The sequence below is a fragment of the Crassostrea angulata genome, chromosome 2 (assembly GCF_025612915.1).
Source record: "Crassostrea angulata isolate pt1a10 chromosome 2, ASM2561291v2, whole genome shotgun sequence".
NCBI lineage: Eukaryota > Metazoa > Mollusca > Bivalvia > Ostreida > Ostreidae > Magallana > Magallana angulata.
Genome location: NC_069112.1, coordinates 3573249 through 3589589, shown reverse-complemented (window position 1 = coordinate 3589589; position 16341 = coordinate 3573249). Strand labels below are relative to the sequence as shown.

Below are 16341 nucleotides of genomic sequence, written 5' to 3'. Positions count from 1 at the left end.
GGGACTATGATTTGAACAAACTTGAATCTACACTACCTGAGGATGCTTTCATTTTAATTTGAGCTTTTCTGGCCTAATAGTTTTTGAGAAGAAGATTTTTAAAGATTTTCTCTATATATTCCTATGTAAAACTTGATCCCCCTATTGTGGCCCCTCCCTACCCCCGGGGACCATGATTTGTACAAACTTGAATCTACACTATCTTTAAGGATGCTCCCATTTTAAGTTGAGCTTTTCTGGCCTGATAGTTTTTGAGAAGAAGATTTTAAAAGATTTTCTCTATATATTCCTATGTAAAACTTCCCTCAATTGTGGCCCCTCCCTACCCCCGGGGACGATGATTTGAACAAACTTGAATCTACACTATAGTTTTGAATGAACATCGTTTGAACCCTGAGGTATTTATAAATATCAAGCAATTAAGCCAAATGTGAATCCAAAATATCTTGGGACAGAGTATACCTGAGGATGCCTCCAAACAAATTTCAGGATATTTCCATACAGGTTACAGCTTTTCGGGCCGAATAGTTTTTGAGAAGAAGATTTTTGAAAAATACCAACAAATTTTCAATAATTCTCAATTATCTCCCCTTTAACACAGTTTAAAGAGGGCGTGGCCCTTCAAACTTGAATCCCCTTCACCTAGTGGTGCTTTGTGCCAAATTTGGTTGAAATCTGCCCAGTGGTTCTTGAGAAGAAGATTAAAATTGGAAAAGTTTACAACAACGACAAACAACGGACAAATTGTGATCAGAAAAGCTTACTTGAGCCTTTGGCTCAGGTGAGCTAAAAAGTAAAGCGACGACACTCGCCATCTTGGATTTCAGGGGGGGGGGGGCTCAATTCACAGTTTAATTTCAACAAGTTATACCCTTTGTCTACCGGTTTCTGGCGAGAACTAGGTCACAAAATGATCCGATGACTTCTCCCTATACTTTATATAAGTATACATGCCGTTTTAACCACCCAGTGACCCGAAACGTCCTCGATACCATTATGTCTATGATTTCATCGAAAGCAACGGAAGTTTGCATCGAGCAACGCGACGCCTAGCGGCGGCTCTCCATATAAAGTCAGAGATGTTTCGAATGCATACGGTAAGTCCAGAGAAATCGTTAGAACCCGCGAAAATAGACAGCGACAAGGAAAAATGTGTAAACATTGCGGAAAATGATCACAATATCTTGATAACAGGCCAAGCTGGAACAGGAAAGACATTTACAGTAAAAAACATTGTCACATGGTCACCATCTGTACCAAGATGGGTAAGTCTAAGCAACATATAGCAACTTAAAGCAATATACAGCAACACACGGCATATAGCAACACACTGTAACTCTCAACACACAGAAACACAGAAGTTACAGTTGGATGACAGCTACACAGTGGGGCAACTGATGGTCACCATCTATATCAATATAGGTACTGTGGAATCATTTAATTTGGTGGGGGTCAAATTTTTGATGGACAGATGTTAGCACATACAGCACCAAATAGCAACACACGCAACATGTAGCAACACAAACACATATGTAAGGTGAATGACAGCCACACAGTTGGGCAACACAATTTGTACCAAGATGGGTAAGTGTTAGCAACATACAGCAACACTTATCAACATATTTTCTGTATTGTTGTGTAATCGTTTAGTGGTTATAACTTTAATTTTTACCAGAAGTTCCATGATATTCTTAAGTATCTAGTCGCTTTAGTTAAGTCAGTCTCAAATGTGTCAGTTTTCTTAAATCCAAAACTCCGTAATAATGTAAATGTTCTAGAAAGTTATATCAACGCTCAATATCACTCTATCAAATATTTACGAGTATTTCAAAATCACACATTTCACATGTAAATGAAAACGCTTGTTATGGATCCATAGAATTATTAATGAACAAATGTTATATACACAAATATACAGTTATACAAACTTCCCGTTATCACCATCCTTACCACGTTACAACGTAAATGTAAGCCTGCCTTAAAGTTAATTTAAAGTCCAAGTAACCCAAACCTAATGCCAACCCACTTAGCACGGACTAAACGCCTTGCATGCTGCACAATGGAAATTTACGGGACAATAAACAAAATGCTTAGCGAGGCAATTAATGAACGAGATGGGAAACGGAGACTGGGGCCCACCCTTCTACCCGGGGAAGTGAGTTGACTCGAACCTTAGAGAAGATTCCACGTCAACTGCTGGACTAAGTCAAATCCTGACTTTATATACACCTCGCTGTAGGGGTGTGTTTCTCTTAACCAATCAGAAGGACTATATGTATTTATAACTCGACCCAGCTTTTCCCCACCTCATTATGAATAACACAGACATTTTCCCAATGATACTTAAACGAATACAACCAATCATATTTATCGTTACGTTTTGCTTAAGCAATAGATGAACACATGCTTGACATGTGACCATGCTAAATATAATGTATATTTTCATTCATATCTTTGTTTACTGCTTGATGCTGTGTTATTTTCTTTTCTTTTTTCATGTATTATGTGTTCAAAGTGGCATATAGGCCCGACGGGCCGGGTGTTTAATCTATGCTGACTGTTGTTAATATTACACTTGGAAATGTATACACATGTCACTATAAATAAATAAATTACTTACTTACTTATAATCCTATCAGTTGTATTATTCTCTAGGTATCTCTAACCATGAGGAATACTCCCTGGTCCGCGAGATGATGGACGACGAGAAAGAGAAGGCGCTGACTCTCCGCCGAGACAAGTCCATCGCCAAGGACCAGAAGAAACTCGACAAGATGAGAAAGAAACTCCACACGGACGACGAACGTAGGCTACGTTCATTGATACGTGATTGGACATTTTCATAAAGTTTTGATCAAATGATTTTAATTGGAGTAGTTGATGAAATTTAGATTTAAAAAAATGTATTGAGTTTTGATTGGATGTTTTGTAAATGAGTTTTGATTGGATGATTTTTCAGTGGAGTGGTTGGACCATTCACGGACCCTGAGAGAACAGGGGGTGTTGGACGTGGACACACTACTGCTGAGGAGGAAGTTCTTTTTCTCCGACCGAAACGTTGACCAGCGTGACCCTGTACAACTCAATCTGCTATACATACAGGTAACGTAGAATTATACATACAACCTGCTATATGTAAAGGTAACATAGAATTATACATACAACCTGCTATATGTACAGGTAATCTAGAATTATACATACAATCTGCTATACGTACAGGTAACATAGAATTATACATACAATCTGCTATACGTACAGGTAACATAGAATTATACATACAACCTTCTATACGTACAGGTAACATAGAATTATACATACAATCTGCTATACGTACAGGTAACATAGAATTATACATACAACCTTCTATACGTACAGGTAACATAGAATTATACATACAACCTGCTATACATACAGGTAACATAGAATTATACATACAACCTGCTATATGTACAGGTAACATAGAATTATACATACAACCTGCTATATGTACAGGTAACATAGAATTATACATACAACCTGCTATACATACAGGTAACATAGAATTATACATACAATCTGCTACATGTAAACAGATAAGTGTGTTTACTGGATAAATCTAACCAGATAAGTGTGTTTACTGGATAAATCTAACCAGATACGTGCTTAATTCCATTTATTTATATGTATACTCCATGTGTTGACAGGGTAAATCTAACCTAATCACGGCAGGTAAGACGGTCGGCGAGGCGTCACAGGAAGTGATGACAGGCATTGGAGAGACGGCTAACGACATGGACAGGATGTACCAGGTGAGGCGCTCTGATTAATTGTCTTCGGCTAATTGTGTGATTTCTTGAAAATTGATGTCATTAAGGTAACATCTCATAGAATTAACAATGAATGTAAGCCTATACAGAAAGACGAATTTCTTGTGTTTTAAAAACTGTAGATTCCTAATTAAACGCAAGGTATAAACATCACGTAAAATCACATGAAACTTTGGCGTAGCAGTTTCATATACTCAAGATTTGATGCAGCTAAATCTTGAAATTTAAGACTTGCATGAAAAAAGGAATCTACATTATCATTTTAAATGTACATGTATCATAAGATTTGATATGAATGGTGTTGTATTTTTAGGAGACATTGCTAGCTCTTGCTAAGGCAGTGGCCAATGCGACGGCCCAGCTCGTCCTGAAGGCCAAGAGTGTGGCCAGCACCACCGAGTACCAGGGGCTTCAGAACAAGGTCATCAGCTCGGCGACCAGCTGTGCCCTCACGACAGCTCGTGGCCTGTACCAAGGTACGTCTGTTCATCTACTGTACACAGTGTTATTGTAGCCTTGTATTTCTTTCACCCTTCTACACTTGCAAATTTGTCCTGTCTTCAATTTGCTAAGATGTAGTTGTGTTATAAGGGAGAAGATTGGAGACCTTTGTTTTTCTGAGTCTTAAATTCATCTGCTGACAATGAGGAGAAAAATGGGCGAAAAAAAAACCGGGGGCGAATATTTCCCTGTATACAGATAAACTTGAGGTGTGTAGTAAGATAAGTCGGAGTTTGTAGTTTATCCATGTACATCACAGAACAAACTGATCGACCGGGCGACGGTCTGTACCCTCGCCACATTTCAACTCGAAGCTTATAGCAAGGTACGAGTTATATATCATGGCTTGGAATAATGTATGATTTATCAGGCTTTGTCACAGCTTGCAGCTTGTTCTAAGTTAAAGGTAAATTGACTGACAGAGCTAATAGCTTGTACAAAGCTTTCAGATTGTCTCTGTATATCTCTGTAGCTCCATGACTTTGGTTCGGTAAGATGCTATGCTGACTGGTAACACAATTTTATTTGGATAACCTTAGTTTGCTGTTAATTTGGATTTTTATTGATCCTGTATGTTAAGTGCCAATACTGTCTTTGAGTGTGGTGTAGATGGTGGCTCTTATTGGTTGAATTAATCCATTTGTTACAATAAGTCCTATTGGTTGAAATTATCCATTTGTTACAATAAGTCCTATTGGTTGAATTAATCCATTTGTTACAATAAGTCCTATTGGTTGAATTAATCCATTTGTTACAATAAGTCCTATTGGTTGAATTAATCCATTTGTTACAATAAGTACTATTGGTTAGATTAATCCATTTGTTACAATAAGTACTATTGGTTGAATTAATCCATTTGTTACAATAAGTACTATTGGTTGGATTAATCCATTTGTTACAATAAGTCCTATTGGTTGAATTAATCCATTTGTTACAATAAGTACTATTGTTTGGATTAATCCATTTGTTACAATAAGTCCTATTGGTTGAATTAATCCATTTGTTACAATAAGTACTATTGGTTAGAATGATAACCTCATAGGATAACATCGATATCTGCTTGTTGGTACTAACACCGTTTTATATTGTATCACTATGTATGTTGTAGGTGGTGGCTCCGACCATCAGTAGCCTGGCCTGTCAGGAACAGCTGATAGACGCCGCAAAGGGTGTGGCTCACTCTGTGGAGGGAATTGTGGAGGCAGCCCAGCAGTCCTGCCGCGACGGCAAGCTTCTGGGCCGCAGCCACCGCGGTTACTCAGGCTCTTAACGACCTGCTACAGCACATCAAGAAGGGGGCAGGGTCAACCGCGGTAAGTGGAATAGTCACTGTTTTCTTTTTCTGTAGCTTTTTATTCTCTCTCTCTCTCTCTCTCTCTCTCTCTCTCTCTCTGAGATAGACCTGTTACACAATATTAAGAAAAAAATGAAGAAATTATTACACTGAATATTTAGTTATAGTGACAAACACATTTTAAGGATATTTTGATACAAGGCATTAAGCCTTTTATGATACCAAGATCATGAACTCTTCTGTGCAGTGAGGTAGTAAAAGTATGTTTTTGATATTCAGGCTGGTGAGTCCCACGAGGACGCAGTGGACACGATCCTGACTGTAACGGACAGACTGTTCAGTAGTGTGGGCGATGCCCACGAGATGGTGAGACAGGCCTGGCAGCTAGCTCAGGTAAGCTCACAAATATCTCACACCTCTCTCATAAGTTCAATTCTATGAAAGTCAATGCTAAATTGGGTTAGCACCAACATGGCTCAGAAATTTAAGACTGTTGACTGTTTCAATATATTTACTTGTTTATGATATAATTTTTTGACCTTGATATCTGTTGTTTTCAGGCGACCTCTTCATTGGTTGGGGCCATCAGGGGAGAAGCCGAGGGCCACTCTGACTCGGACATGCAGAAGCGGCTCCTGGTCGCCGCCAGACAACTCACTGATGCCACCGCGAACATGGTGGAAGCTGCCAAGGTAAGGAAAAGTTGTGTGCATTGAACAATGAGATGGGAAGTGTAATAGTATACTAGTATACTGTGTTTCTGGTTATGTAGACATTTGTAGGCCACAGAGCATATGATTATAAAGGTAAAGCAGCTGAAATTCTAGAATGCAATATCAAGTTTAATATTTGTAAAGTCAAATGTTATATTTGATACAGAGTTGTATATCACAGTTGACAGCTATATCTGTTCAATCAATTTCAGTAAAGTGTTATATTCTAATATTACAGGGCTGTGCGTCGAGTCCGAACGACTCGGAGCAGCAGAAGAGACTACGAGGCGCTGCAGAGGATCTCCGGGCTGCCACAAATATCGCCGCCAGCAACGCCCTAAAAAGAAACTCATCAGGAGGCTAGAGGTCAGAGACTCATTAAGTGTCGTTTAATTATCTCTAGAACCTGTAATTTAATTGCAGTAAATGATATACGACATGATGGCTTGATATTACAATCATGTTTTGTGATGAGACTTTCCTTGAGTCATTTAGGTGTATTATGGTTACAACCATGCTTTGAAATGTAATTGGATTGTAAAACGAGTATTTTACAATCGTACTTTAATATGTAATTGGGCTTTAAGAGATTATATCTATGTTTTGTAGAACGCCGCGGGTCGCACCGCCTCAGCCACCACACAGCTGATTAACGCCTCAAAGAACGCTAACAAATCCAACACTAACAAAACCTCGGAACATCAACTGACTCAACAGTGCCAGGTTAGCAGTGATGGGGACATCATTCCATAATTCTTATCAATAAAAGAAGTCCCAATTCAATTTATATAATGATGGAAACACTTAGCTGTGCGAGGTATAGTAGATTGGCCAGTAAGCTAAAGGTTCTTGGTTTAAATCCTGAAGTTGTTAAATGACAAACAAGACACACTGAATGTTGAAACACTGATAAATTCTGGGTTATAATTGATTGGCAAAAGGTCGAGGGGTCAAATCTTCCTGTTGTGTTCTATGACTAAGCGTTGTATCTGCATTCCTTCTGTTTCTCTAGAGGATTAAAGTAATGTCTAAGAATATTGTATTGTGTTTTCCAAATACAGCTGATGATTGGCTGATTGGGACTGTAGTTTTTGTAAAACCATATATGATTGGCTAAGAAAATAATAGTGTGTCCTCCTTGTATTGTTGTATTTTATTGGCTGAGACTATCACATGTTGTTCTCCTTCTACAGATCATGAATGAACAGCTGCCTCTGTTGATCCAAGGATTCCGGGATCTGAGACAAACCAGGACAGCGCTACAGCCCAGCTACAACTGATCAATGCTAGCAAGGAATTTATACAGGTATAAAGTACAAATTGTAAGGGAGACCATTTGGCAAGAAAAAAAATCAAACATTGATAGTACAATGTCTGTAAAATCTCGCTGCAGTGTTTGGGGGAGAAAGGAAAATGTCTTAAAACTAAGTTTTCTGTGCTACATTTAACTTATTTTATTTATTTTATCAAAATAATATGATGTGCATAGCTATTATAATAGACACTAGTTTCACACTGGCCACATTTCTTCTGACAGCCTGCCAGTCAGCTGGTATCTGCCGCAAACGCCGCAGCCCCAACGGTTGGAGATCAAGCCGAAAGCATGAACATGAACCAGGCAGTGAAGACGATGACCACCGCGCTCGCCGAGCTGAGAATCGCCTCAGGGAAGGCAGAGGAGATGTGTATCTCACTGGAGGTGGACGCCGCTCTTGATCAGCTGACCGAACTCGACCGCGAGCTGGAGGAGTACCGCAGAGCCGCCGACAGTGGTAACCTTGTGCCACTACCCGGTGAAACGGTAAGGCCAAGAGGAAAATGTCATGGTGATGATATAGTCAGGTCAAGGGTTAAAGGTCATGAATACTCAATGATAGTAGCATGTGTTTAGTGAATAAGATCATTACTAAAAAAGTAAGTAAAGGGTGTAAACTGTCAGATATTATTTGATTATTATATAAATGGGAGATTTGATATTGTATCATGGCTTTCTATTGTAATATGGTGGAATGGAGTTGATACATGATTTTGTTACGTATTTCAGGTGGAGGCGTCGGCCATGAAACTTGGCTCCACCTCTAAGAACGTGGGATCGGCGATGGCTCAGCTACTGACGGCTGCCTCACAGGAAAACACAGATAAATGTATAATGGAGACAGCAATTTTGTAGAATATATAGAGCATTTCATATATTCTGTATAAGATGACTGATGCAAATGAAAAAGTAACATATTTACCCCCATTTTTGTAATTTTTGTGAACAGTATAATATATATATACGAGGGTTTTTCGGAAATTATTGAGACATTTACTTTAATTTCCTTGGGGGAAAAGATAAATCCTTGAAATTTCACCAAAACGTACACCAGGATAGAATTTATCAATGTAAAAAAATTATTGTCCATAGCATGATTAGATCATTCCTGGTAAGCTGACCAAATTGCCATCGCCCAGTGACCCGGCGTAACCGCAAACTTACCGCAACGTCATTTTGATGCTTTTATTGATCTTATAAAACCTAACAAACAAAGGGAAATTAGAATTAATTCTTCATTTCTCATCTTTTGTTTACATTTCAAGATGTCAACATTCGCATATTCCCTCCATTCTTGATTTTTGTGGAAAAAATCGGGTCATTTCTATCTGAAAGTCAAATTACTGTAAAATGTCTCCTGCAGTGATTCTGTGTACATATTTTAGAACTGTTTACATCAGTTGATGTGTAAAATGTACTTGATTTTAGTCACTTTGTCTGAATTCTAGCTAAACAATTAGTGAAAAAAGACGATAAACTGAAGTTCTTTATCCCTTGCCATCGTATAGTTTTTGTTAAAGCAATTGGGTGGCATTAAAAGGTGTTTTTTCCAAAATTTTCATCAATTTGATGTATATTCGCTGCGCCGCATTGACGTCAAATTTCTATATACTGTCGTTTTCAAATTCCTATTGCTTGGTAAATATATCTAAAACCATATCCGTATTTCAACTCAAACACTCGTGAAACTTGATCAAAAGTTAGTCACAATAAATAGCAAAATGAACATATATAATCTGATTTCTTGTAGTATAAGCTGTAAGTTTCCGGACACTTAGATAGACGATGTTTTAGTTTTCTTATTCTCCGAGTTTATGCTTGCGCCGGGTACTCCGACCACCGATTTGTTTATCTACCGTTGTAAACAAAATAATTAACATTTTTTAAATATTACTTTCTTTAGTTATTTGTCAAGGTTTCCTAATGTTCCTGCCAATTTTCACCATAATTCGTCACTTAGAAATGGAAATATCCGTGTTGTCTCAATAATTTCCGAACAACCCTCGTATGAGGGTTAAAGGTTATGAATATTTAATGATAGTAGCATGTGTATAGTGAATAAGATCATTACTAAAAAAGTAAGTAAAGGGTGTAAACTGTCAGATATTTTTGGATTTTTATATAAATGGGAGATTTGATATTGTATCATGGTTTTCTATTGTAATATGGTGGAATGGAGTTGATACATGATACTGTTACGTATTTCAGGTGGAGGCGTCGGCCATGAAACTTGGCTCCACCTCTAAGAATGTGGGATCGGCGATGGCTCAGCTACTGACAGCTGCCTCACAGGTAAACACAGATAAATGTATAATGGAGACAGAAATTTTGTAGAATATATAGAGCATTTCATATATTTTGGTAATAGATGATCGTTGTAAAAAAAATAAGACATCACAAAAAATATGATACGCAAAAATTGAAACAAGATGACTGATGCAAATGAAAAAGTAACGTATTTACCTCCATTTTTGTAATTTTTGTGATATGAGAAAAAACGGAGTGAACAGTATAATATATATATATGACATGATTTCATTCTGTTGTGACTTTTCTTCACACATTCTTCCCTGTAGTCATTTCTCAGGGAATTGGATTTTATTTATCTATATATTTATCTATATAATATATTTCCACTATATGGTGATTTTTCAGGGCAATGAGAATTACGTGGGTGTAGCAGCCAGGGACACCGCGAACGCTCTCCGCGTGCTGACAGAAACCACGCGCGGTGTCGCCTCAACCTCAGAAGACATCGAGGTCAGACGGCAAGTGATCGACAGCGCCCGTGACGTCATCGACAAGTCGACGCATCTACTTGAGGAGATGAAGCGAGCCATGAACGACCCAGAAAACCCTGAGAACCAGGCTCGACTTAACCAGGTGGCCAAGGCTGTGTCGAGTGCGCTCAACAGCTGTGTGAACGCCCTTCCCGGACAGAGAGACGTGGATAACGCCATCAGACAGATCACAGACTCGAGCCAGGAGCTGGCGTCCACCAAGGTACGCAGATCTGTCTATTCAGCAGACAAAGTCTATCTCCAAAATAGACAAAATTTAAGTTGGAAGCAGATTTGATCTCAGAATAAGTAGATAAAGAGTCAAATGGCATCCACCGAGATAGTTACATCTATCTTAGAAATAGACGAATAGGCAACCTTATGTCAACAGTAAACAAACTTCATCTCAAATTTTAACTTGGCTCATAAAAAGTCACCTTTTTCACAGAAATAGTTCTCATTCTTTCAGAATTAAATTGCTTCACATATGCATAGAAATCCTTATCTCATAAAAAGTAATCTTAACAAATTTACTTCATCTATGCATCATTATTAGGAATTGATTTAATTTTTCATTCCTGTACATTGTAGTACCCGAGCACAGACCGCACGTTCCAGGAGATCCAGATCGAGATCAACAACGCCGCTGTCAATCTCAACCAGGCCGCCAGTGACATCGTCACCGCATCTCGTGGCACACCTAAACAACTCGCCGAGTCATCTCGCGAGTACAGCTTGTCTTACTCAGAGTTCATCAAATCTGGACTCACCATGGCAGGTCAGTGAGAGCGAGATTCCAACAAAATCAGATACTAAAAGTTTAAGGTTTGATCAAAACAGACGCGAGGCTTAAGGTGTGACATTACTGTAGAATGTAGGTACCTGTGATTGATTTTGATTGGTCGGTTTCCAAGTCTGTCCAAGGATGGAGACACACAGAACCAGATTGTGGGCGGACTGAAGAACGTCTCCATGGTTTCCCGTAAACTGCTGCTGGCCGCCAAATCTGTGTCGGCTGATCCAAACGCTCCCAACACCAAGAATCTGCTTTCGCAGGCCGCCAGGTAAGCACTCAAATATTACCTTTATATAATCCAATATTACATTGAGTTACTCTACATAGTCTAATCCTTAAAGGGGCATGGTCACGATTTTGGTCAAATTTTTTTTTTTCTATTTTATAATTTACAATTCTTCAGTAAGGCAGTTTTAATAGGCAACCAAAATTTGAGTGTCATTCGTTGAGTTATAAGCGAGTTACAGAGCTTACAATACTTTGCCATGTAAACAAAGCTTTTGTTTACATTTTGAATGTTGAAGTGAAATTTCCAGTTTTAGACCTAGAATAAATGTGTTAACCATTAGGAACTTTTAATTTATGCTTAGAATGAATAAGAAGATAGACAAATTAGCTTGAAAAAGATTTTTTTACAGGTAAATTGAACCTATGTAAACAAAGACATGGCCTGAGCCTTGTTTACATGACAGAACTGTGAGTCCTGTATCTTGCTTATAACTCAATGACTGACTCTCATATTTCATTTGATCATTAGAAATGCATTCCTGAAGCATTGTAAATAATAAAACAGAAAAATAAAATTTGACCAAAATCGTGTTAATGTGTTTGAGTTTTATCTTTAACTTTTTAGCTCACCGAGCTGAAAGCTCAAGTGAGCTATTCTGATCACATTTTGTATGTCGTCCGTCTGTCTGTCTGTCCGTCTGTCCGTCTGTCTTTTTTCACATTTTCAACATCTTCTCAAGAACCACTGGGCCAATTTTAACCAAACTTGGCACAAAGCATCCTTAGCCTAAGGGGATTCAAAGTTGTGAAAATTAAAGACCACGCCCTTTTGCAAAGGGAAAATCTTCTTCTCATGAACCATAAGACCAGGAAAGCTGAAACTTAAGTGAAAGCATCCTCAGGTAGTATAAATTCAAATTTGTGAAAATCATGACCCCCGGGGGTAGGGTGGGGCAACAATGGGGGTCGAAGTTTAACACATGAATATATAGAGTAAATCTTTAAAAATCTTCTTCTCAGAAACTAATCAGCCAGGAAAGCAAACACTTGTGTGGAAGCATCCTCAGGTAGTGTAGATACAAAGTTGTAAAATTCACGACCCCCGGGGATAGGGTGGGGCCACAATGGGGGGTTGAACTTTTACATAGGAATATACAGAGTAAATCTTTAAAAATCTTCTTCTCATGAACCATAAGATCAGAAAAGCTGAAACTTGTGTGGAAGCATCCTCAGGTAGTGTAGATACAATTTTGTGAAAATCATGACCCCGGGGGTAGGATGGGGCCACAATGGGGGGGGGGGGGGGTCAAACCAACTTTTACATACATTAGGAATATATAGAGTAAATCTTTAAAAATCTTCTTCTCAGAAACTAATCAGCCAGGAAAGCTGAAACCTGTGTGAAAGCATCTTCAGGTAGTGTAGATACAAAGTTGTGGAAATTATGTCCCCCGGGGGTAGGATGGGGCCACAATGGGGGGTTGAAGTTTAACATAGTAATATATAGAGTTAATCTTTAAAAATCTTCTTCTCAGACACTAATCAGCCAGGAAAGCTAACACTTGTGTGGAAGCATCCTCAGGTAGTGTAGATACAAAGCTGTGAAAATCATGACCCCCGGGGGTAGGGTGGGGCCACAATGGGGGGTCGAAGTTTAACACATGAATATATAGAGTAAATCTTTAAAAAATCTTCTTCTCAGAAACTAATCAGTCAGGAAAGCTGAAACTTGTGTGGAAGCATCCTCAGGTAGTGTAGATTCAAAGTTGTGAAAATCATGACCCCCGGGGGTAGGGTGGGGCCACAATGGGGGGTTGAAATTAAACATAGGAATATAAAGAGTAAATCTTTAAAAATCTTCTTCTCAGAAACTAATCAGCCAGATGATTCTTTATAATTGTTAAGACTTTGGCCCCAGGACTGATTTTATTATACCTATTGTTCCTCAGGTGAGCAATGTGGCCCATGGGCCTCTTGTGTTAAGTTTATAGCCCCGGAGTCAATAATTATGTGTAGTTTTGTAAAGCATGAAATAATTAAATTGAGTAAGGATTTTAGGGGTTTTGTTTCAATTTCATTGTTTGATATTTTAAACTTTTACTACATTTTGTCTGACCTCTGAACTTCACTTGTATTTCAAATGAAACACCCAACCTTCTCAAATGAACTTAATGAAAATTCGAATGAATGAAAAAACAGTCATTTTGAATGTACATGTCACAGTTGATGGGCCAGTAATTAGTGTAAGGTCGTTATATTGACAATGTACATGTCACAGTTGATGGGCCAGTAATTAGTGTAAGGTCATTATATTGACAATGTACATGTCACAGTTGATGGGGCAGTAATTAGTGTAAGGTCGTTATATTGACAATGTTGAGCTTGTTCTGTGTTCCCACAAACTACAGGGTTTTTCAGGGTCAGGGATCAGCCATTTGAAGGGGGGGGGGGGGAACTGGTGCTTTTTCAATGTTATCTTGATTTAGACCTGTTTTTCTATGAACTATTTCTGGGGTTGTGGTTTTTTTTTCCACTTTGTCTCTGTCAAATTCATCATCAGTTGCATGTTTGTTGTCATTTTTTTGTGTCAGCCTTTGTTGTTTTGATAATTGATTATAACCCCCCCCCCCCAAAAAAAAAAAAAATTGTGGAAATGACTTCTATGTCATGGTTTGATAAAACAAAATATAGCTAGTGCTTTATGCATACACATATGTGAAAATAGAAAAATAATATTGTATTTATTCATTAATTAGATAAGTAGAAAATGACCAAGCTAGTTACTGTACATGTACCTGGAAATACTTTGTATTAAGCTTATTGTATATTTCTCTTGTTTATCTGTACTAAGTACATAGCTGGACAGCATACATGTGATATACAGAGAGAATTAACAGTGCAGCTATCATCTTACAAGCTCTAGATTGTTTGTTCTTCCTCTGGAAAAATTAAATGAAATATGTTGTTGGTTTAATTTTAAAATATCTTTAGAAACTTCATTTCATAGAATCTGAGATTTCAAGGCTATGTGAATTCATGACAAATTTCATTTTATAGTATGGGTTTCCGTTGTGATAATCAGATATTAATATGATCATATATATTTTTTAAAATTCAGTTTCGGTAATTTTGCTAAAATAAGCATTTATAAAGAACAGATTTCTTCCCCAATGTACAGTCCCAGAACACGATATAGAGAAAGCATGTATGTGTGTAAACATTACCCCCCCCCCTCGTCTGTTGTCTGTCAACATTATGTTGTGTGTTGTTTTTTGCATGTTCAAGCCTGAAAACTCATTACAACAGTGTCTTCTCAAATACTATATGATGGTCCCCTAATAAGTCTAACTGTCAATCAGAGAATTGGCCTTGATGTCAATCTGAGATCAGAAGTGAGCAAGTCTCTGGCCCTGAGCTTGGTCCCTCCCCCTGTCTGTGCCTACTACATGTATTACAAATGTTTACAGCGAGTCTCTGGCCCTGAGCTTGGTCCCTCCACCTGTCTGTGCCTACTACATGTATTACAACTCTGACCCTGAGCTTGGTCCCTCCACCTGTCTGTGCCTACTACATGTATTACAAATGTTTACAACTCCCCTCTCCTTGGTATTGTTTTCAATATGAAAAAATTCAGTCAAATTGAGGCTTTAAATGTGAATTACATTTTTGCATGCATGTAATATTTTGCTTTATTTTGATGATATTGATCTCCTTAATGTTGACCAGGATATGTGTTGATGGTATTGATCTCCTATAAGTTGACCAGTATATGTGTTGATGGTATTGATCTCCTAGAAGTTGACCAGTATATGTGTTGATGGTATTGATCTCCTACAAGTTGACCAGTATATGTGTTGATGGTATTGATCTCCTACAAGTTGACCAGTATATTAGTTGATGGTATTGATCTCCTACAAGTTGACCAGTATATGTGTTGATGGTAATGATCTCCGTCAAGTTGACCAGTATATGTGTTGATGGTATTGATCTCCTACAAGTTGACCAGTATATGTGTTGATGGTATTGATCTCCTATAAGTTGACCAGTATATGTGTTGATGGTATTGATCTCCTACAAGTTGACCAGTATAATTATGTGTTGATGGTATTGATCTCCTATAAGTTGACCAGTATATGTGTTGATGGTATTGATCTCCTATAAGTTGACCAGTACATGTGTTGATGGTATTGATCTCCTGTAAGTTGACCAGTATATGTGTTGATGGTATTGGTCTCCTATAAGTTGACCAGTATATGTGTTGATGGTATTGATCTCCTATAAGTTGACCAGTATATGTGTTGATGGTATTGGTCTCCTATAAGTTGACCAGTATATGTGTTGATGGTATTGATCTCCTATAAGTTGACCAGTATATGTGTTGATGGTATTGATTTCCTATAAGTTGACCAGTATATATGTTGATGATATTGATCTCCTATAAGTTAACCAGTATATGTGTTGATGATATTGATCTCCTATAAGTTGACCAGTATATGTATTGATGATATTGATCTCCTATAAGTTGACCAGTATATGTATTAATGATATTAATCTCCTATAAGTTGACCAGTATATGTATTGATGATGTGTTTGATGAATCATTAAGCCAACTGTATCACTCATAAATTATACTGACATTATACCTGTCATACCACTTCAGATTTATTAATATTTTGAATGGTTAGTTAATATCTGGATCAGTTAATTAGTTAATTACTGGATTAACTAACTGGCCCCTCTTTCTGTCCTGCAGCTGTTGGGAAACTCTATGACTGGGATCACGAACCACGCCAAGAAGGGTGACCTGGAGAACTTCTGTGACTCCGTGGGGAACTTCTCAACATCTGTTTGTGGACTCACTGAGGCCGCCTCACAGGTAAGGGACCGTCTCAAAAGTCTTCATGTAGA

General features: G+C 38.1%; 1 protein-coding gene and 1 pseudogene across 1 annotated transcript; both read left to right on the top strand.

Annotated features, from left to right (window-relative positions):
- The first annotated feature begins 1113 nt into the window (after positions 1–1113).
- Positions 1114–5531, top strand: LOC128171409 (talin-1-like). The gene is made up of 6 exons (XM_052837205.1): positions 1114–1265; positions 2656–2805; positions 2960–3102; positions 3684–3788; positions 4120–4282; positions 5416–5531. Exons 1-6 carry the CDS (start codon positions 1241–1243, stop codon positions 5436–5438), a joined length of 609 nt encoding a protein of 202 aa, XP_052693165.1. The 5' UTR covers positions 1114–1240; the 3' UTR covers positions 5439–5531.
- Positions 5532–5830: 299 nt separating this feature from the next.
- The window catches only part of LOC128171969 (talin-2-like), a 34344-nt pseudogene continuing 23833 nt past the window's right edge, over positions 5831–16341 (top strand).